Source organism: Plasmodium gonderi (genome assembly GCF_002157705.1).
Source record: "Plasmodium gonderi DNA, contig: Chr11, whole genome shotgun sequence".
NCBI lineage: Eukaryota > Apicomplexa > Aconoidasida > Haemosporida > Plasmodiidae > Plasmodium > Plasmodium gonderi.
This window is the reverse complement of record NW_021628936.1, coordinates 521,778-545,272: the sequence shown is the minus strand read 5'-3', so window position 1 is coordinate 545,272 and position 23,495 is coordinate 521,778. Positions and strand designations below refer to the sequence as shown.

General features: G+C 28.0%; 4 protein-coding genes across 4 annotated transcripts; all 4 read right to left on the bottom strand.

The window, feature by feature from the left end:
* Positions 1–703: 703 nt before the first annotated feature.
* Positions 704–4,050, bottom strand: PGO_111160 (GTP-binding protein; the record flags this gene model as incomplete). Its single annotated transcript, XM_028688455.1, has 15 exons — positions 704–753; positions 911–986; positions 1,093–1,133; positions 1,405–1,559; positions 1,755–1,867; positions 1,993–2,073; positions 2,230–2,292; positions 2,491–2,536; positions 2,634–2,719; positions 2,844–2,935; positions 3,066–3,193; positions 3,365–3,424; positions 3,649–3,689; positions 3,854–3,910; positions 4,036–4,050. 15 exons carry the CDS (start codon positions 4,048–4,050, stop codon positions 704–706), a joined length of 1,104 nt encoding a protein of 367 aa, XP_028544256.1.
* A 1,348-nt stretch (positions 4,051–5,398) lies between these two features.
* PGO_111150 (hypothetical protein) lies at positions 5,399–14,761 on the bottom strand (the record flags this gene model as incomplete). Its single annotated transcript, XM_028688454.1, has 1 exon — positions 5,399–14,761. The coding sequence occupies one exon, from the start codon at positions 14,759–14,761 to the stop codon at positions 5,399–5,401; it is 9,363 nt and encodes a 3,120-aa protein (XP_028544255.1).
* A 2,392-nt stretch (positions 14,762–17,153) lies between these two features.
* Positions 17,154–19,205, bottom strand: PGO_111140 (hypothetical protein, conserved; the record flags this gene model as incomplete). The annotated part of the gene is made up of 1 exon (XM_028688453.1): positions 17,154–19,205. The coding sequence occupies one exon, from the start codon at positions 19,203–19,205 to the stop codon at positions 17,154–17,156; it is 2,052 nt and encodes a 683-aa protein (XP_028544254.1).
* A 1,028-nt stretch (positions 19,206–20,233) lies between these two features.
* PGO_111130 (high mobility group protein B4) lies at positions 20,234–23,125 on the bottom strand (the record flags this gene model as incomplete). Its single annotated transcript, XM_028688452.1, has 11 exons — positions 20,234–20,403; positions 20,945–21,010; positions 21,178–21,222; positions 21,443–21,530; positions 21,662–21,700; positions 21,840–21,915; positions 22,090–22,124; positions 22,327–22,386; positions 22,498–22,542; positions 22,767–22,869; positions 23,118–23,125. 11 exons carry the CDS (start codon positions 23,123–23,125, stop codon positions 20,234–20,236), a joined length of 735 nt encoding a protein of 244 aa, XP_028544253.1.
* Positions 23,126–23,495: the final 370 nt, after the last annotated feature.

Here is a 23,495-nt window from a genome sequence, read left to right as displayed (position 1 = left end):
CGTGTGCACGTATGTGTATAAGAACGAGTAAAAATTAGAAAAAATTTGTGAAAATTAAAAAAAATTAAAAAAAAAATTAGTAAAAAAGGATAAATGGATGAAAGCGAATACATATAGGCACAAATATACATTTTGCACACACATGTCATCTGTGTACGAACAGTAAAGTATTTAACGAGCTTCCTACCCCTCTATCATTTTTAATGTGTATTTAAAACTTCAGCAAAACTCCTATTCAATTTTTTAATAAAAAAAAAATAAAAACCCTTTTATTTTACTTTATTTTTTTTTTTTTTTTTTTTTTTTTGCTATCCATAAAATGTATTGGTTTTAAAAAGTTGAAATGGGGAAAAATAAAGAAAAAAAAAAGCAAAAATTAGTATAATTTTTTTAGCCATGGGTTAATGCTTGTATAAACAATAAGTATACCTATGCAAACCTTATACATATATACATTTAAACAGCAAAAAATAAAAGAAAAAGAATATTTATATTCAAATATTGTCTTACAAAAAAAGCCTATTAAAATGATTGCCAAGAGCAAATTATTCTTAGCACATATGGATACATCATTACAAATAGTTTGAATTGAAACAATGACATAAAATTGGGAATATTAAAAAAATAATAATAATAAGTAAATAATAATAAAAGCTGTTCGCTCGTTGGTTCGTTCTTTTTTTTTTTTTTTTTTTTTTCCAAGCTAGCCATTTTTCGCAATCTGAATAACATCTTCATCAGCTAATTTGTGATCTGATTTAAAAAAAAAAAAAAAAAAAAAACAAGTAAATATACACACGTTTGTGCATGGTTACATAAATGCACATATACATGAAGAACCTTTCGAGGCACTGTATATACAAATAAAAAACAATGCTTGAAAATGTATGTAAACTAATTTCTGACATACGTAAATCAACTCTCTGGGGATTGTGCTTCGTGCTTCTTCCCCAAACAAGTGCAAATTTAAAATCCTTAATCATGTCCTATAAAATAAATGTATAACATTGATAAATATCAATGTTATCACGCTACTAAGAAGGTAAATGAGTACAAGACGTAGTTACAATTATTGATTTTGCAGAATTTTACTTTATGAATTTGATTAAGCACAGCTTCTACAGTTTGACTACCTACAGAAATGGAAAAAAAAAAAAAAAAAAAAAAAAAAAAAAATGAAATTTGGCGTTTAAAAATATGAGTAGAATAAACATAGGTCAAAAAGGACTTGATCATTAGGAAAAAGTCTTCAATCGTTGAATCGTAAAAAAAGAAAAGGAGAAAAAAATAATATAACTTTTTCCATCGTTTAGGGGCAGGTTTCTACATTTTTCAATATGATCTTTCCCCACGATTTTTTATATATTTTTTTTTTCTTTTAGATTCCTTGTCTTTGTCTCTTACCCCTCTGTCTAGTTAACGTGATAGGATTCGTAAAGTCAGGTTTTTCCTTGCGAACTTTGGTATACACGCGAATAATTTCCAATTTTTGAAATATATATTCTTTCAAAACATCCAAGTTCCATGACTTGCTGCTGCTTATCACAACAGTATTTTCGCTACGATGAAAAGTTGTGTCAAATGTGCACATGAAAACGGATTAATATAGGAGCTACATTTTGTTTACACACAATAATATGGAAACTTATATGGACATATATATATATATATATATACCTATGTAAGTAATATAAGAATACATGTATGTAAATCGCTATATATGAAAGAACGAAAGATATATTCTTTCCTCTTACCCTGAAGCAATGTTGTTAATTTCCTCCAAAGGAAGCATATCAATTTTGTTGTACACATAAATGCACTTTATGTATTTTCTGTTTCCCTCAATAATGTCAATGAGATCATCAACCTAAGTATTTAAAAAAAGAAAAAAAAAAGAAAAAAAAAATTGTATGAAAATGAAAAATGAAAAAGAGTATTTAAATTACGAATTGTTAGCACATTGTGTGCAATTTCTACATTTTCATTTCTTACCGTTGCATCTTCATTAAATAACAAGTTGCAATTGTGTATTTTATACTGATGAAGTATGCTCATTATAAGTTTATTATCCAACTGAAAAATATATTCAAAGACGATGCAGCGAGTGGAATAATTATAATGGAGGTTCAACATATTTACATACGTATACATATCACCAAATTTCCTAGTAACCATGTTTACGAATAGACAAGGTGAAATGACAGAGGACCTAATATTCAAGGTGCTTACCTTGGTTAATGGGACCGTGCTATTTATGACAACACCTCCGGTCTTCTTTCTTGTTAATGTGATCTATAAAAATTAAAATGTACATATATATATATATATATATATACATAACATTAATGAAGAATTAATCGAGAAATTTGTAATAATGTCTTCGAATAAGTTAGGTTTTTAGAAGAAACATATTGTAGCATAACATATAAATACTATAAATCATTTCTTGCTTTTTATTTTTTTTTTTCTCCGCTTTATTTTCATGCATACCCTTTGAGGCTCTTGATTTATTCGTATGCCCACTGTTTTAAGTTCACTAAAAAAAGGGTAACAAATAATTTTAATTTGCCCTTAGGTATGTCATATGCTATACTTAAGTAAGATTTCGAAAAAAAAAAAAAAAAAAAAATTACTTTTCTAATTTTATTTTTTGACTATTATCCCTTGTTGCGTCTAGAATCATCATAATCATGTCACACGACTTTGCAACAGCTATTACCTATAAACAGTAAGGACAAGAAAACAAACTTGTCAATGACGTTATGATATAGTATTTTTCCATTTTCCATAAATAGAGATGTATATATATATAATATATACATATATATTTTATTTTTTCGCACTTGTCTCCCCCTTCCACGCCCTTCTGAAGCCCCTTGAATGATCCCAGGTAAATCAAGAAGCTGAATTTTTGAGTCTTTGTAGCTTATTATTCCTACAGAGAAACATACGCAGTCATGATTATAATAATAGGAGTGTGTGACATTCTAATACAGACTATGAATAAGCTGATATATCAGCAGCTATGCTCTCCTAATCTAAGCTGATAGTTGAGGGAATCGTACCTGGCTTGCACGTTAAGGTGGTAAATTCATAGTCAGCTATCTCTGACGTTGTATTGGTTATTTTTGATAAAAGTGTAGATTTTCCCACTGAGGGAAACCCGATTAAGCATATTCTTGCATCGCCTTGTCTAAGAATTGCAAAAAGGATAGCGAGGGACACATATGAATATTAATTACGCCTTTTTTTACTCATTTGTTTAATCACTTGTTTATTCATTTGTTTATTCATTTGTTTACTTATTTATTATGTTCTTTTTTTTTTTATTATTTTTTATATTTTCTTTTCATGTCATTTTAACCGTTGTACATCGAATCCCTCCCCTTTCTTTCCTCCCTTTGGAGCTTCAAGAAGCTGTGACCTAAGGATATAAAAAAGTGTTAATGAAAAATATATACATCAAATTGTTGCATCGGCTTAATCCAGTGGAGAGAAAAATATGGTTATAACACAACCACAAGGAGGAGTATTGCACGGGTTCGTATTCATGGCAAAGTAAATTAAGGAACGGGAGTGTCTTAAGATATTGTAACATAAATGTGAATACCCATTGGACCCATTTATATGTACGTTCATGTAATATACCGGTATTTGGCTAATTTAGCTTTTAGTTGACCTAAGTGATACTAAAATAAAAAAAAAAAAAAAGGGCATACAATTTAGGACATAGAAAAGTCTTCGATTGGTACTTCAAAGGGGTTATAGGGACAATGAAAGGGAGTATACAAAACGAGGGAAAAAGAAAGAAGTGAGGAATACATAAGGTATACATAGACAAAAAATACATTACCTCAGTTGCCTTGTTCTTTTGGGTTCTGGCCATCTCGGCCTCTATCTCTTTAATTTTCTTTAAAAATAAAAAAAAAATAAAATAAAAAAAAGGTAATAAAAAATAATGTAGCCATTACATTATGTCCATAGTTATAAATATATAAAAATGAATAGAGAAAAATAGCTCAGTTTTATGCCTACCTCTAGAATTCCCATTTTGATAGATATAAATATGTTGCTTTTAAGCTCCCAAAGTATTTTGTAAAATTATATATATGAAACGTAACCAAGACGGTAAAATAGTATAAAAAGGTTAACTGGTAATACTTAATTATTACTACCTTTATTTGTAAATAAGTTTACATTAAAAATGCAAAAAAAGGAAGAAAAAAAAAAAAATAAAATAATAAAAAAAAACTCAAAAACGGAAAAATTGTTATTTTTATTTTATAAGAGAAAGGATGTCGTAATAAACCTTTTTACTTTAATTCTCAAGTGATAATCCCTTCAAATGTTGAAGGAGTAGGCCTTTTCTTTGCACATTTGACTTGTGTCGTGAAAATGAAACCTTTTAATACTGAATTTTTTAAATATTTTAATTTTTGCACAAGTTCTTTTTATTAATTCGCAATAAGTAATTTTATGGTTAGGTAAAATTTTTCGATGATATGTGAATAATGCATGGGAGATGGTGGGGAAGGTAGGTATGTAAAAATATGCTACGTGAACTTGTAGAAGTACGGGTAAATAAATAATATATATAACCTGTGTACATATTGCATATGTGTTGTGTATCCAGTTTACTGGTGTGTGAAGCTACATAAATGCAAGGCGAACAAAATCAGAAGAACTAAAACACGGCACTATTTCATTCTTGATAATTTAAAAATTGTAAGAAATTTTATGTATGAGAGGAAAAGAGCAGGTATATGGTATGAAAAAAAAAAAAAAAAAAAATATTCGGGGATTCCATATGAATGTACATAATTTTGTTTATTTTTTTCTTTTCCTGTTTTTCTTTATTCGTTTTTCTTTTCATTTCTTTTTTTCCTCCCTTTTTTTTCTAATCCATACTTTTGCCTTGGTAGCATGAAAATAGCTATGCCTTCTTCTAACGTAACAACTAGGTGGCCGTGCTATGCATAAGTAAATACGTCTTCATGCACAATAAATGTGTTGGCTGTTTTTTTTGAAAAAAGTAATCCTTTCTCCTTTTTCCTTAATAAAGAGTTGCAATATATTTTTTTATTTTTTCTAAAAAAATTGTTCAAAATTCACAGGAGCATAAAAAATTTCTCTGCTCTTTATCATGCATAACTACTATATAGCTACTCAACAAGGGGGTGGTGGATATGGATATAATCTCTCTATTCGTCCAGATATGTCTTCCTTGAGAGAACAGATGAATGTATAATTTTGGTGTACGTATAAATGTTATATTGCACCGAGCTACCCCAATACAGAGCGTGCTTGAATGTTTGAATCTGTGCATATATGTACATATTAACACAAGCGAGGGGTGGAAATTAAGATGTAGTTTGAAGTGTTGATTCATCGTCATTGATCAGCCATCTGCAGAGTATTTGCTTATCGCGGCAAACCATTGCTTTGTCAAGAATTCAATTTCGTCATCTGGGTGGTCGTTAAGTTCCGAAAATAACTGATATAAATCTGTAACTGAAAATAATAATTCCTTATATCCAATAGTTTCATAAATATATTTCAGTGTTAATAATATGGACAAGGTAACATTGTAACTTGTGTTGTTATTTTCATTTTTTAATGAAAGTCTCATAGTCATAATTTGAATTTTTTCAGGTTCATTAATATATAAGGAATATAGTTCAACGAGAATTAATTTTAAAATGTCTAAAAGTGTAATAGAGGCAATTTTCATGTCTAATTTTTCGCTATGCCATATGACACCTTCGTTAATTGTATTTTTAAAATCATCATTTATATGTATTCTTGGTAGATATGCAAATAAATCAAAACAATTTATGACATGATCGAAACAGGTTTGATAATATATGGGGGTAAAATTTTTTTGGTTTTTTTTTTCATTTTTTAAAATTTCATAAAGACATAATAGTGTACAGTAACCTAGATCAAACCAATACCATTTGTTTTTTAAAATAAATTTTTTAACCTTCCTTCTTTTCGTTCCTCCATTGCTGGTGTTATATTCGATGTCATAATTTTTATTATCTTGGTCAGATGCATTGTTGACAGTCTCTTCTTCATCTGCTTCTTCCACTACTTCTCCAACTTTTCCCATTCCTCTTCTATCCACATCAGTAGAACCGAATTTGCAACAACTTGTATGACATGAAATGAGCGTAAATTTGATATTGTTCAAGAGGTCAAACAGATATTTGTTCTTTTCATTTAGTACAGATCCAAAATTCTGATACAGTCTGTAGAGGTAGAGAAAATATATTCTCCTCTCATACACTACTTGGTAGTTATGCAATAGGTTTGTCGAGTTGGATTCAACATTCTTTTCATGCTCAAATGATTCAACTAGTTGATCAAAGAGATTTCCCAAAGATGACATTTTCAATTTGGTTGAGGTGTAAACTAAGGATGTCACAATATTTTGTTCTTCTATTCTTAAATCTACAGATAGTTGATTTTCTGAATTATTTACAATGGGATGATATTTCGCTGAATCAGAATTGGCATTGTAACAAAAGAAAATTTCCCCGTCTAATTTTGATATCTTTTCACCATATTTCTCAAACAGCATAGTAATATAATTTCGACAATTTTTAACATAGGATTTTAAAATGCAGAGTAAAAGTTTTAACTCTAAATGGAATCTTCCTTTCTTTGTACTTGTACTAGCAAGAGTAGTGTTTTGAAAAATGACTAAATGTTGATAAACAAATAGAGAATGATTCAAAACGACAGATTCATTGTATCCATGTATTGTACATATATCAATAACGTTTAGATAATTTTTTTTAAAATATCTGACTACATATTTTAAACAAAGTTCTACGTGGTTATTTGAAAATATAAAAAATAAATGATATATGTTTAATTTTTTTAAAGGATTCGTAATAATTTTACTGATATGCTTAAGTTTATTATCTTTGATTAAATTGTAAAAATTATTTTTTAAAATATTTTTTTCATTAATTACAATATATTTATTATTTTTTAAAAATAAAACTCGAAATAACTGAATCACGTGTTTTTTTGTGAATAGCGGGAAATTAATTAGTATCGATGATATGCATTTCAGTATTGTATTAAATGGGTAAATATCAAGGAAGAAAATACGACTTAAATCCTTCAACTTGTTTATATACTTTATGTGACGAATTTGATGCATCTGAAATTGTGTATTTCTAACTACATTACTAATTTCTTTGTTGCCTGTCTCTTTACTTACATGATTAACATCAATGGTGCAATATAAATCAATCGAATCTGCATCAGACAGATAGGTTTCTTTGTATGTTAAAATCTCATTAACACAATTAATGTTACGTCCATCCAAAGACATGCTCGTTTCTAGCCGTTCCACACCTTTATTCAACCTACCTATGTGTTGGTCACTATATTTTCTGTATTCATCGTTTATCATATCCATTTCATTGTATAATGTTTTTTTCCTTTTCATCTTTTCAACAATTTCATCCCTTTTAGAAGTAGCATTAACTTTATGACTACCACCTCCTCTGCTTTGGAATTTTTTCTCGTTAAGGGCAATGAGTTCTTCATTTTCATGAGTGAGCTGCATTTCATTCGTTAATTCTGTATCAACAAAGGCTTCATCATTCCATCTACTATTTCTTTCATCTTGTACAATTTTGTAACATTGTTGAAGTAGTGTCTTCAAAATTTCGTTAATCTTTGATATGATAGAAATTTTTGTAGAATTATCCACATATATTTTGTATAATGCTTTATTAAACATGTTATATATGTACATTTCACTCAAAGGTCCGATGTTTTTTTCATTTTTTTTATTATATAGAAAATACATAATAGCATCAAAAATATGTTTTGTATCAATTCCATTATTTAGTTTCTGATTAATAAATACTATAATTTCTTTAAATAGGTTTGGTGATTTTGTATAATTTAGAAATAACAGTTTATTTATTAAATACTCGTAAAAGTTAAAAAGTTGTTTGTTCATAATGTTTCTGATTTCATTTTCATCATATATTTCGTTTCTTAAAAGATCATTAAAAATATCTAAAAGAAAATGTTTATCATTTTGCATGACATTCTCATTGAGATTCCTATCCATGTTATTTAATTTTTCCTTACATTTCAAGTATGTTTTATATCCTTCTTCAAATTTCATGTAATCCTTAAGCTTATTTAGATGATGCAAGAATTTGCACAGAAACAGATTTTCAAAGTGCTGCTCACTGGGTTTGATTATTTTTGAACTTTTCGAAATGTTTCCCGAGTTCATCAGAGTCATTGATTTCTCCATAGGAACCACCTGGGAGACATCATGAAGAACCATTTTGAAATTATTCAAAACGTACGACCATATAAATGTATCCGTGTTTCTAAATGAGAATTTTTTAAACAAGATATTCAGTTTTTTATTAAGTGCTTTGTCTCGAGCAAAACAAAAACAGAGTATAAAATTTTGAAGTGTCATAATGTATACAAAATATGATATTGACTTTATTGTGTTTTTGTTAAGTGTGTTAATTATTGATATGAGAGAAATTATTTTGAGGCACAGATTCTGATTATTTTTTACTTTTTTTAAATGTGGTTTGAGATATTTCAGTTTGGACAATATATATTCTGGATAAATTCTATTAAGATCTACTTCAGATTCTTTCAGCTGAAAGTTTTGAATCCCATCAGAGATACAGTTTTGGTTTGTGGAATGATTCCCCATAGAGGATACAAGAGTTACGAAAAATTTATGTTGTGTATCCTGTTCTACTAGTTCATCTTTCTCTAAATCATGAGGACATAAGTACAATGATAGAAGTAGCAACAAATGGTTACTGATACAATAATCTATGTCATTTGTAAAGTAGACATAACAAATTTCTAACAAATAATTTTTACAAGCATACAACTTTTCTAATTTTATTTTTATGATTAAATTTATAAGGCAGATTGCTATAACATAAGAAGTATAATTTTTGTTAAAGACGAAAATTAAATTATTGGTTATAACTGTGAAATGCTCTATATTTATTTCATTCTTAAACATATGATTAATAAATGTGCATATGTATGCAAATGTGTGTAATTGATAATGCATATCCATGTCATCATCTATTTCATTTAACTGTAACTTTAATGCACCATTCCTAAAATCTACACCTTTGTTAAGAACCTGTGAAATTCTATTCTGTTCTTTCAATTCACATTCGATAGTAACTTCTTTTACTTTTTCCATCTCTTTACCTTGGCCCTTCTTTGTGGACGCATCCGATACAGATGATAATACACAGGACGATTCTAAATTGTCTATTTTGTTCTTATGCGAGATAATTACATCATTACTGGGATCATTATTTTGTAGAATCAAGTCAACGTCTGACCGATTTACTTTCTCCTGGTTAATGGTGACATTATTTCCACTTTTTGTTAAAGCATTTTTTTTTCTAAAATTTACATAAAGCAATATTTTCCTTTTAATCATTTTATCCAAAATTGAAGCTAGGGGCTTCAAATGGGAAGTTATATCTTCACGAAAATAAAAAACATTTTTTTCAAAAAAGGTGATAATTTCGAATAGGAAATTATTTTTAATTAGAGAAAAATGGTGTGCTACTAGTTGTGGTATTTCATATAAAAGGATACATATATTAGTTATGTATTTTATTAATTTTAAAAACATAATTTCATTTATTTGTGCATAACTGGAAATTTTTTTAAATATTCTTATATGACTTTCAACAAATTCTGTATACAACACGTCTACGTGTGCACTGCCACTATCATTGTCTATATTATTACGTTCGTTTTGATCAATCTTATCTGATAAAATATTTACAATTTTAACAATTGTCATGTGATTTATAAAGAGGCCTTTTTTTTCCCTCCTTCCGCTTACCATTTGTTCATCGATGAATAGTAATATTTTGCTTCTCTCTTTTATGCTCCTTACACTCTTACACATGAGTAAAATTGAATGATAATCATGATGAGATTTATTTGAAAATAATTTTTTAAATAACATCAAATTAGCTATATCTATTTTTTCTATGTATAACTGTAAATTTTTATTAAATAAACAACTAGTGGAAAAGTTTTTAATACATAATAACTGAACAGTTAAACAAGTGTCTTTATAATTTATTATATGCTGAATTATCGATTCACATAAGGATTTTATTTCTACTTCTTTATTAAAATATGAATTCTCAAACAGATTTTCATGATATTTAAAAAATCCTTTTAAATTTTGAAAAAAAGCCTTGTCCCTTTTTTCCCCTTCTTCGTTCAATATATTTTTATATTTAATTTTTTTTACTTTTTTCTTACTACCTAATTCTTTCAAATCTGGATTACCTCTAATAACAAAATTTTGAGAATTCACTTTTTTAAGTAGTTTTTCTGACACGTAATCTTCCTCCTTCTCTTGGAGTGATGATGTGTGACTGTCAACCATGTTCTCTGGATTCATATCGTTCTTATAGATTGTTTTGCCTTTATCAATAGTATTTCTCACGCCATTCGAATCACCATTGCTTCCATTAATTGTAAATTCTGTATTACCTTCTCTGGTGTAGTTTTTGTCTTTTTGTTTGTTTTCACTTCTCCCTTTCCCTCTTCCTAATCTTCCCCTTTTGTCCTTGGCATTTTCCAAAACATTTACATAAAAATCAACCAAGTGAAGGAAGAGAAATAATTTTTTTTTTTCCACTGATGCATCACCTTTAGAGGCTAATAAGAACTTATATATCTTTGTAATTTTGTAGGGATACGAATTTCTTTGCATAATTCTTCTCAGAAAGGCTCCTATAACAGTAACATTCCAAAATTCTCCATGTATACAATTCTTATGATAAAAGTTATGAAAGTTTGATAAAAGTAAATCAAAAAATGGTCTACTTAGATAGGCAAAAATAAACAAATAATATTTCCTTTCTTCATAATAAGTATAATTAATTTTAAGTTTATTTGACTTTTTATGCTTTATAAAAAGGTGTCTAAGGGTGTATTCATCAAATGGGATTACTTTTTCCTGGTTTTTTGTGCTATCCTCCAGAGTGTTAACATTTTTAGTATCACATTCTGTATTATTCTCATTGTTTAGTGCATTATTTGTATCGCTTATATTTCCTTGGAGAGAGGAATTCTTTGTTTCATTAGGATCAGCATCCTGACCTTTGTCCAATAAATGAAAAATACCCTCATATTTCTTTCCTTCGCTTTTTTCAAATAATTTATTTATAACAAAATAATCAATAACAAAATTTTCATGATGACATTTTCTTTTTGTTTCGTTAAGCATGGATGCATAACGGTATGAATTTGATATATTTGGAAATATAATCAGCATAATGGATAACATAAATGATTGATAATATGATGTAACATTTATATTTTTAAATATATTTAATTTCATTCTAAATAATTCAACAATAATTGTCTCACAAATATTTTTATCTTTTATATACTTTTTAACCTTTTCTATTTTAAATATGCAAAAGAATAGGTCTAATGTCTTCAGCAAAAACTTTATATATGCATCGCTCAAAAAAAATGTGTTTAAATATTTACAATAAAGGAAAAATGTCAAAGATGAATCTAATTTACTAAATTGTAATATCATGTTTTGAATTGATTCTTCTATATTGTTGTAAATTCCGCTAATCAATTCATTCTTCACGGATTTAATATCCTCCAAATAATTGAATATGTATTTTATAACCCTTAAAAGAAATGTCTTTACGTTTTTTTTTCTGTGCGAAATAGCATCCATCACATTACCATCCTCTGTCATATCTATACATAAGCAGTTGTCTATGTTCACTTTTGAAGATAAGTGGTGCACAATTCTACACAAAATGAGCGGTCTAAATGGTGTGCTGTGCTTTATTACATTATTAATACTTTCAGAAGAAAACTGTTTCATTTGCATTTGGAAAAACTCCTCAAATTTGTAGCACTGGAAATTTTTCAATTTAGATAAATGAATTAAAAACATTTCTATTAATTTAAGACTATTCGATAAAATATTTCGAGAAAAGAAAGAATTGTTTGGATACATGTGGTTGTTAGTTAAGTAGTCATAAATAATAAAAAAAAAAGAAAAATTGACATTGATAAATTTTTTAAAAAATTTATCTGTTCTCAATTTTGTTTTATTTTTAATTTCCAATTTCTGCAATTTTATTATAAACAATTTCATATAAAACTTCAGAAATATTTTGTTTCTTTCATTATCTATTTCACAAAAATTTTGGTATTTTAATTCTGTGAATGCATCAAATAATATCCGATACAAAAATTTTCTCGATGGAAAAAAATATAATAACTCTTTTTCGTACTTTTTTAGGTAGTCGATGAACTGAATTTTATTTTGTTTCAATTGATATAATACTCTTGCATAAAGACATTCTATATTTCTCTTTGATTTGGAAAAATTCATTCCTTTTTTTATTGTTCCTACGGAGAATTCTTCGTGTGATCCTTCTCCCTTCCTATAGCAGATTCTGCCATTACCCAAAATTATTTTTTCGTATTCATCCATTTTGCTCCTCTCGGCCGTCTCAGTCAATTCAGCCAATTCAGCCAACTCAGCCAACTCAGCTGTGTTAGATATGCGTATCACATCCACCTGATGTACTCTCCCATTCTGAGTACTCTCTTTTCTGTTCTTCATTCGGGGTCGGTTATCATACATATACTTAATGGCTTTGACTGAGCATTCAATCACTTCTGAATCATTCAAATTCACCTTGTTCTGAATAAGGGAGTTAAAAATGGTGATTTGATCAATCTTGGTATTAAGCATGTTAATCAATTTTAGCAAACGCTCATCTATTTTGCTGTATAATTCAAAGAGAATTATTTTTTTTTTAAAAAGTTGATTATTTTCTTCTAGAAAAAATTTAACAATTTCGTAGTAGTGTGCCTTCTGTATTACAGCAGTAGTGCTAGATACATTGCTGGGGGATAATTTTTCAAGAATTGTTTCTATTGCTTTAATCACTTGTAACGATTCTGTGTTTCTTTTCAATTTTTCACTGCTTAAAACTTCTACATCTAATTCATTTTCCCTTGACTTAATTAAAAAAATATAAAATGATATCAAATTTATGATTACAATTATGTTAAATATATAATTTTGTTTACTTTGAGAGGTACAGATAAAAATCTTCTCTATGAGGAACCAATTTAGTTTTAACGCATAACTTTTTGCTAATACAATTTTTATTAAATTATCAGTAATTTCGTACACATTATTAAGTTTATAAAGAAGGCTCATAAAATTTTGTAGTGTCTCTCCATTTTGTATAATTTCATTTATTTTATTATGAAAACAATTTTTTTTATTTTCTTTTACAAAGTTGATTATACAATGAATAACCTTTTCGTTTACTTCGTCTTCTGATATAGCTCTAGTGTTTGGAAGTGTCCTGTTTCTTGTTAATTCATCTTTAGTAAAATTGAAGAAAGATATTTTATTTCCATTTTTAGAAATTATATTTAACAAAATAATTAGACATTTCATAAAATTGGAATATGGATACATGTTATTTATGGTGATGCTTGCTTCTTCTTCTACTATTGAAAAAAAATCTTTATCAAAAAAGGTAAAAATTTTAATTTTTAAAAATTCGAAATTGAATTCTTTCTTACATTTATCAATGGCATATTCAAATATTTTCAAAATCTTTTCTAAAAATTCTGCACAATAATAAATTTGAAAAATAGACATATATTCAAATACATTTTGGTTCACTGAATTGTGATTTTCTCCTCCTTTTCTTTGTTCAGATTTTATCATATCAAAGGAATTCTTACATTTTTGTATTAGAGTCAAAAATATGTTGCAATAAAATTCAATAAATTGGGCTGGAATATCGATGTAGCTATTAACAATATCTTCTGTAACTGATATGAAGAAGTGTATGTACGAAATGGGTTCTGCATTTACACTCTCTGGCATTGCTACTTTTGCATTATTGAATATCAGATTTGTTGTCGTGAAACCATAACTATATATCAATCCAGATACATACTCGAAAAGGATTTTATATATCGATATGTTCCTCTTTATGTGTTGAATAAAAATGGATTTGTCAACATTTTTTAACCTATCGTGCTTGTAATTATTTATGAAAAAGAAAGGAGAATCTTTTTCTATATAAAGAATCTCTAAGATATTTCTCAGATGAGCTAAAAACAGGTTTGGTAAAATGCACAATAAAATATCCTGACTACATTTTACATTTATCTCGTATTTATATATTAAAAATTCGATTAAAATTTTTACTTCTTTTCTGTTTGAATAAATGGAACATAATTTTAGAAATGATTTTATTTCTTTCAAAATTATATTTTCTTCTTCTTGTGTCAAAAATTCTCTGTGTTTCAAATATACTTCGGTATCCAATTGGTGGTCCATTTCAGTATAAATGTTGAGCATGTTTTGAATTTCCCCACCATTCTGGATCTTATTATGCTGAATTTTCTTTTCTTGTACTTCTTCTCCTTGGTTATAAAAACTATGAAAAACATCATTTTCCTCTAGACAGAATAATTTTTCAAAGTTCTTGAAGGATTTGTTTATATCTACTAACTTGTTCAGACAACTTCTAACGGATTCGATATGGGCAGGAGACACAATGATGTTTCTATATACATTCCTAAATAAGTTGTATTTGCTTCTCGTTAACTTATCTATATTTTTATCTTCAAATATTTGGACCTGCTTCTGCACACGCAGGTCATTCAGCTGTTTGCTTAGCATGTTCAATAATACGTCTTCCAAAGAATGTAGATTTCGATAACAAAAAAGTATTTAACACTATCTCAATGCTTTTACTAATACAATAAAAAAAAAAAAAAAAAAAAAAAAATACCTTATTAATAAACAGATTCTAATAGTCTCACTTATACGTTGTGTAATCCTCATAACCAAGCGGAAACAACCATAGAAACATTTATAATTGAAATATTTGTATATCGATATGTGGGGTATGAACATGAGTGTCCCTTTGCAATATGTTTATTTTTATGAATTGTAATTCTCATTTCAGCCTTAATTTAATAAGTCGATTTATAAAAATTAACTAGTGTATTTATAGAACAATGTGCGAGGATTTCCACTGTTTAAATGGTTCAGTGAGGTTTCACATGATACCAATTGGAGAAGTATCCTCCCCCCTCCCCTTTGGTTAACATTCGTAGGTCATAATTATGTAAAACCAATTTCAATTTGAATGTTTTCCAAATTGTCAATTTTTCTACGTTTATATTATTTCATTTATTTATTTTTATTTTTTTCTGGTCCTTCAAAATTTGTCAACAAGTTGATGATTCAGATTTATGCAAGTATTGCTTCGGGTTGGTACGCCCAAGTAAAAATGTTGTTCTTGGCGTAAAAAACAAGAAAAACACGAAGTGGGAAAATTTGCAAAACTGGCAATTTCTACGTATCATTAAACGTAGCTGTTGCAGGTGAACAAAATATTTAAAAATAAAAAAATGCATTCCCCTTCAAACTGCATATATATATGGCATCCTAAAATTGGTGATAGATATATGTCCTTCTTCCACTATAATTGCGTAATGCATTTTTTTGTTTATGTTTAAAATTTTCGAAAAAATAAAAACAAAATAAAAGAGCTACGAAAAGGGGAATGCAACGTGGTTTTATGTGCTCATTGGTTTTTTCATGGTTCCTTATTTTAATTTCCACAAGGGAGAAACAAAAATGCAATATAATTTTGTTTTATTCTCTTAATTCAGTTCAGAAGGGGGAATAATGAAAAAAAAAAAAAAAAAAAAAAAAAAAAAAAAGGCTATAACAACACGATGTATAGTTGCAAATTGGAAATTTTAATATTGGATTCGAAGGCAGTGTGATGGCGTTCCCGATAAGTTTTTACGACTATTTTTTTTTCGATGAATTTACCACTATTTTTTTTTTTTTTTCTCACCCTGAATTTAAGTTCAATTTAGGGAACAACGAATGGAAAACACAAAAAAAAAAAAAAATAAATAACTTGCATTCTAAATAAGGTAAAATAGGAAATATTTCATTTGTAAAAAAATATATAACATATTTTTATTTTTTGCCTTCTTCATTTTGTGTATATGCATATATATAGATACAGAATGAAGAGTGGGAGGGGGTAAGAGAAAAAAAAAAGAAAAAAAAAAAACATAAAGCCAAACTAAAAGATAAACAAATTAACATTAACAAGGGACATTTGTAATTTACGAATTTTTAGCAAAATTGAGGTTAACGATTTGAGAAAAATAACAAATGTCCAAATGGAAAAAAATGTGAAAGGGCTTTAATCGTATTGAAGTAATTTTCCTCTAAACAGGACTCAAACCTAGATTGCGTTCTTTTTTGAAGTTCCGCCAAATTTGACTTGAAAAAATTTGACTGTCATATTTTTGAATTTTTCATTATGGCATTTTTAAGAAGGCCTATTTTTAGCTTCCCATTTCTACGCCTAATGACAATTTAGCGTAACCCCAATTGTACATATATATATATTATATATATGTGCATATTACATGTTACACTTTAATTCATGGTTATTTGGAAACATACTCAGGGATGATTCTCCTTGCGTACACTCGTATGCAAGTGTTAATGTTACAGAAAAAACAAAGAATGTGATAACTTACAAAATTTATTAATATATATAAAGCAATTTGAGAAAGGTAATCGGTAGAAACATATTACGACGGGGTGGAGAAAGAAAAAAAAAAAAAAAAAAAAAAGTTACAAAATAAAACAATGGTAACAATTTACGCATGTTGTGTCGCTGCGTACAATATATATACATGTAAATGCTGTCACTTGAAAAAGAGTTCTTCAATAAAACGACGGAATAGATGAAGTAATAAAAATAGTTAACTTGGTGTAGAACTATTTGTATATACATATACATATATATATTTTCAGTGCACACACCAATGGATATATATATTGCAAAATTTAAAAAAGAGTAATCGTTTGACAGCTCTGCTAAGCACAAGGAGTTATATTATTATTATTTTTTTTTTATTAATGGATACGTATGTATGTACATATCTCACGCTGGATGATGCAATAATGTATGAGTTGAAATTGCACGTGCGATAAAACTTCTCTATAATTTTTACACTTTTAGAACATGACACTACAAGGATTCCAGGTAATTCCTACACTGTACAAGTTGGTAATCATTCTGAAGCATGTTGAGTATTATACGCGTTAGTTCACAGTCATACTGAATCGCATGAATTAGGTGTGAAAAGTGGGAAAAATTACTCTCACTTCGTAAAATACCAATAATAATTAAATGAATATCCTCATTGTAAAATAAATTATTCGTCTTATAGTATAAAAAGGCTTCTATAGTTATGTGTTTGTTTTCAAAAAATGGGTTATACCCAATTGATACGACCGTTTTGTAAATTTTTTTTTTTAACATTGATATGCCAAAATAGATACCAGGCATAATATCAGTTGATATTACATTGGAATATGCAATATTAGCGGTTGGTATGTTTAAATATTTACTACCTCTTCCAAATCCCTTTACCACTTTTCCATGCATGTATAAATATTTTTTGAAAATATAAAAAATTCGCCAGGACAAAACATCTTCAGTTAAATTACAGTTACGCACAAATGGATATACAACATCGTTATATTTATTCGAAACATAGTCGGAAGTAATTGAATTAATATTATCATTTTCTATTAGCACATCCCAGTTGATATCATCGCAACTTGTTGTCATGAATGGATTTTTTTTTCCTCCTACTACTTTAAAATATCCTTCTTTTTTTGCCGAATTTATAAAACATGCTCTGTTACTAAATATGAAAACATTACTATCAGAATTTATAAAAATTTTCAATTTCTCAAATTCGTCAATTACCGTAGAACAATTTTTAAAATTCTTTGTAATTTTAAAATATTTGAATAACAAATCTGTTAATTTTTTATTTGAACTATAAAATACAAAAAAAAAATTTTTTTTTTTTAAAAATGTTAAAAAATTGTATACTCCTACGTGTAATTTAGACAATACAATAATTCTATACATATTTTCGAGCTCTTTCCAATAATCTCCCTTGTCGTTCTTTTTTTTTTTTTTTCTCTCTATAATATTTTCCATATGCATTAGATTGTCAAAGCTTTTTACTTTTACACTTGTATTACTGTAATTTATTAAAAACTGCTTAGGAGTTGAGCACACTGGCGAGGAGTTGCTATATCGGTACGTACTCCCTTGCGATTCATCGAATGATTCATCATACGGATCCTCCAAACATCCTTCCTCTCCAATATTTTCATGTCCTTCCATGTCGATCCAGTGGATGGAGGTCTGGTTAGTGATGCTGTTGTTATTCCTGTCTAAATTATTACTGCACAGATGATTGCCATTTATATCTCCCTCGTCGTTAATGACCCCTTTATCCATTTGAGAAAGTATTGTTCCACCATTTTTCGAACTTATACTAAATTCAGATGCACACGCAAATCTTACCGTATTCTGCATATTACTTAACGATTCTAAAGTTGACCTTGCATTTATTTCTTTGTTTTTTATGCTCAAAAAACAGAGTTTAGATTCAGCTACATTGTCCATGTTGACGTAGTTTTTATCTTCTATCATGTTATGCAAGAACTGGCTAATATCCTCCCCATTACTTCCGTTTTTCTGAACCTTCTCTTCCGGATTACAACATTCCCCATTAGCTTGTTCCTCATTTTTTCCTATGTGTAATTTCATAGGAATTTCCGTTTCCTCCCATCTTTCTTCTTTCTGTCTTTTTTGAAATATTCCATTTCCTTGGGTTGTTTCGTTCGTTTCGTCACATTTCGATCCGTTCATATTGTCATTCTCACTTTTTATTTTTCCATTATGATAGCACGTTCTTATTGTTTTGCTCTGCACCATTAGATGGTGATATTTTATTAAAATGTCATGTAGGTGTGCAAAAATATTCAAATTCCTATGCATATTATTAAGGAATATATTGAGCATAAAAATACAGATAATTTTTTTCCTCTTTTTGATATTCCAATCGTTACTTGCTTCATCTGATGAATCATCTTTTTCACTAAGTAGATTGTTGCATATATTTTGTATATATGTAGTTATTGTGCTCTTGTAATTTATTATGTAATAATCTGTATCTATAAATGCAATTCTTTTCTTCCTCTCTTCTATCCCCATCTTTACACGCAATTGGCTGAGATAAATATTACTCGTTATTAGCTGCAATGGATGAAATTCTGGCAGATGCCATTAACGAATGTTCGTGCGTTGTTATGTCGTGTGTCTATATGTTTCTAAATCGTTGTATTATCTCTTTTTTTTTTTTTTTTTTTTTTCTTTCTTTTTTGGCTTTTCTGTTGTTTTCTTTTCCTTTTGCATTTCAACTTGGAATTCTTTTACGCCCCCCCCCGTCACCTTGTTTGGCCTAAATTATAATGTTTCCTATTGTCCAATTCAGGGGAAGAAAAAACACAAATCTTTTTTCCTTTCCTTTAAAAGTATTAGAAAAAATTGAAAGAACAAAAAAGAAAATCTTTGCTTTTTTAAATATTGATAATAAGTGAGAGAAAAATCTACAAACCTAATGTTATTACATGTATGTTGGGGATGTTCATAGGGGAACTGTTCTTGGTTTGATATTTCGTTTTTCCCCAAGTAATACCCACCGTTTGGCATATTTCGTTTATGAGCAACATTTCATTGTGCTCCTTTAATGATGTACCCTCTAAGAAGTTCTGTTTTCTTGTATTTTTTATAGCAATCTATGTGCGTAATCTATCTTTTATGAAGATATCTATGTATGTGCTCGTTGCACAAATTTTTATATCGCATATATGAAATAACTTACATTTTATGCCTTTTTTTTTTTTTTTTTTTTTTTTTTTTTTTTCATTCTTTTTTACAAACCTTTTAAAAAAAATAAAACAATTTTTTATGTTTTTTTTTCTTCGAAAAATGGTTTTTTTTTTTTTTTTTTTTTTTTTTTTTTTTTTTTTTTTTTAATAAATTTTTATTTTAAAAAAAAAAAAAAAAAAAAAAGAAAAAAAAAAAAGAAAAAAAAAAAAGCATGTTTTACAAATTACAGAATAAAACATAAAAAATGTAATATAATAAATGGAAAGTAAGAAATGAAATATGAGAAATAAAATATAAGCCATTAAATGCTTGTTCTTCTGTCCAATAAATTTTTCTAATTCAATTTCATATTATATCTTTTTAAAATATGTTGTTATGTCAGCATATATATTTTTATTTTCCCCAATTTTTTCACGACCCCTATTTACTTGTGCTTTTTTTTTCATCTTGCTTAGTTGCTTTTCTTCAACGTCGTAATTGTATTCTTTCTTGTCTTCTTCGCATAAATCAAATAAGGATTCTTTTAATAAGGAGGGAGAGTTTTCAGATAGATGTAATGAAATGGTGAAACTTGGACGTAAATTTTGGAGTGCAAAAAAAAAGAGAAACCAAAAAGATGCTATTCATATTTGAGAATGAAAATTACATTTTCCATCAACTACACTCTTTCTATTTTTTGCTAAATATTTAAAATGTACATGCTAAAAAAAAAAAAAAAAAAAAAAAAAAAAAAAAAAAAAAAAAAAAATTTAAATAACCAAAAAGGATTGGGTGGGGGAAAAAAAAAAAAAAAAAAAAAAAAAAAAAAAAAGAGAAGAAAAAAGAAAAAATACTAGCTTATCACTTTTCAATTTTTATATTTTTACATTTTTTCGCTTTTGGAGGTCAAAAAAAAAAAAAAAACAAAAAGATGCTATTCATATTTGAGAATGAAAATTACATTTTCCATCAACTACACTCTTTCTATTTTTTGCTAAATATTTAAAATGTACATGCTAAAAAAAAAAAAAAAAAAAAAAAAAAAAAAAAGAAAAGAAATATATATTCGATTATCCTCTTACCGTCATTTTCTTCTTCCTCAACGAAAAATGCACTTGTGCTTTGATCCTTCAGTAGATATAAGCAATCTATACACAATATAAAGTGGGAAAAAACAAAAGAAGAAAAAACATTTGGCATAATGTCTGATATACATGTATATATAGAACATGTAAAAAGTTCGTGATAATTTGAAATTGTAAAATCTGCATGTTGGTTCAACTAAATGTTACAAAAATGCATTTTCTTTTAAAACCTTCAAGAAATTTATATTTTATGCCTTCTCTTTTTATGCACCATACTGAAAGAGTGGGTGTGAAGGTGATGTGTGAACATAGGTTTAAGCACATATATGTTTACATGATTATGTATATGCTTATGTGTACACGCATTGGTGCAAGCCAATCATGAATAAGTGGTACATAGCATCTCACGCAAGCGCTCATGCATGCAGTTGCAAAATTGAGAAAAAAATGCATCCTTATAAATTAAATAGAATGAAAAACTTTTTCGTTTTTAACTTATATCAAGCGATGTTACATATCTTGAGGTATTCTTTTCATTTTTATATTCAATGGTTTTGTTCATTAGTTCAATTAAGAACATTATCTGTGGAAAGGTTATAAGGTGTGTATGCAGAATAAGCATAAGTGCCTGAAAAATTCAAAGTGTGTAAAACAAGCATTTGCTTAAGTATTTTATTTGTTTATGTGTGTTTCTTTTGGGATATTTCATCTAACCATAGCCTTTTGGAGAACATTAGTGGCCTCATTGTTTATCTGAAAAAAGAAAGAAAAAAAAAAAGATAAAACACGTATATGAGATCTGAATAGTGTTGAAGTTTTATTTATTAAAGAAAGAAATCATCCATAACTACGGAGTCGTTCACATATTCAATCATCTACATGATTTTTATACCTTTCTGCAGTTGCTATTTAAATGCATAATCTTCTGGATTTTTACAAGTGGAAATTTAGATGTACTATTTAGATAGCTGTAATGTGTATGAGATAGAATAAATAAAAAAAAAAAAAAAAAAAACTCCTTTTTAGAATACGTTACATATTCTATACTTTTGTATAATTTGAAAAATATATACATCAATAATGAGATGAGATGGAGTAAAAAAAAAAGAAAAAAAAATAGCAATTGTTTCTTTTTCTCTAACATATCTCCTAATGCGTCTGCATTTCCAGATTTTTGCTAAGTAATTAAGTGGGAGAAATTATCATGAAATTGGTACAACTGGTGACTCGTGTAATATATTAATTCGTTTTTTTTTTTTCTTTTTTTTGGTGGGGTTTGTTTTCATGTCGAATGAGTTATCACACTTTGTGAAGATGACATGATGCCATAACACCATGTGTCCATTTTCACCATGTCTTCTTGGTTGTATTTATTTTACCCATTCTAGAAGTTCTTCGTTATATTTTATTTTCAGAAGTTGTGACTGCTCATCATAGAACTATGGTGAATAAAAGAATATGGTATGAAATGTATGTAGACTATAAGGATATTTTATTATTATTATTTTTTTTACAAGTTTTTTTTTTTATAACTCATTTGTGTAATTAACCTTCCTCTCCTCCTCAGGTAAGTTTTTCCATTTGTTGCTCAGTTCCTTTTGAATATCTGTTATTCTAATCTTTATAAGGCGGAAGAAAAAAAAAAAAAAAAAAAAAAAAAAAAAATGTACAAATATGAGCAAAAATGGGAGTGAAATTCCCTAATGGATCTATGGAGATTGATATGGATACCCAGAATCATTGAATACTCGTTCGTGTAACTTCATTCACATGTCAAGATTTTTATTCCTTATAATTGTTCATAATATGCCATTTTTACCGTTGCCTTGTTTTCAGACTTCTCCAGTAGAAGGTGCCTTACGTTTTCCCGTTCAGCATTACAAAATATTAAATATGATGAAGGTGGTATTTTAGGCTTTTTCCTAAACGTTCGGGGGGGGGGGGGGGGGTGTAAAATGAAGGTGAGCATTAATCGTTGCAAATATGTGAACAGAATGAAAGTTCTTTAATATGCCTTGTGGTTGGAGAATGCAGGAATGAATTATTCAAAATAACTGTATTTATTAGTTGTAGTATGATTTCGTTATATATTTATACTTTTTCTTGCTATTATTAATTTTTTTTTTTTTTTTAAATATTTGGTATTATTTTCGCTGAGAATTTATAATACCTGTCCATTTTTTCTTTTATTATTTATTATTTTTTTTTCCCCTCCCCTTCCCTTAAAGTGTACGATATTGAAGAAGTAATCTATTTTTTGTGATAATTGCACACCTAACTACACATAATGTTTTTCCGAATGTGTAATTTTAAATGGGTTAACTTTTTTTTTTTTTTTTTTTTTCTCTTCTTCCTTTTTGGAAGAATGATATTTGAGAAATTGTGTTATTTGAGGAATGCCCTTCCTCCGTTGCCTAAAAGCAAGATGGGAAATTTTGAGAAATTGCAAAAAAGAATTAAAAATGTGAAAATAAAATGCATGTGAAAAGATAGCATTAGGGAGAACTCGAAACAGAAAGAATTGGGGATCTACTTTAATTATCCTTTT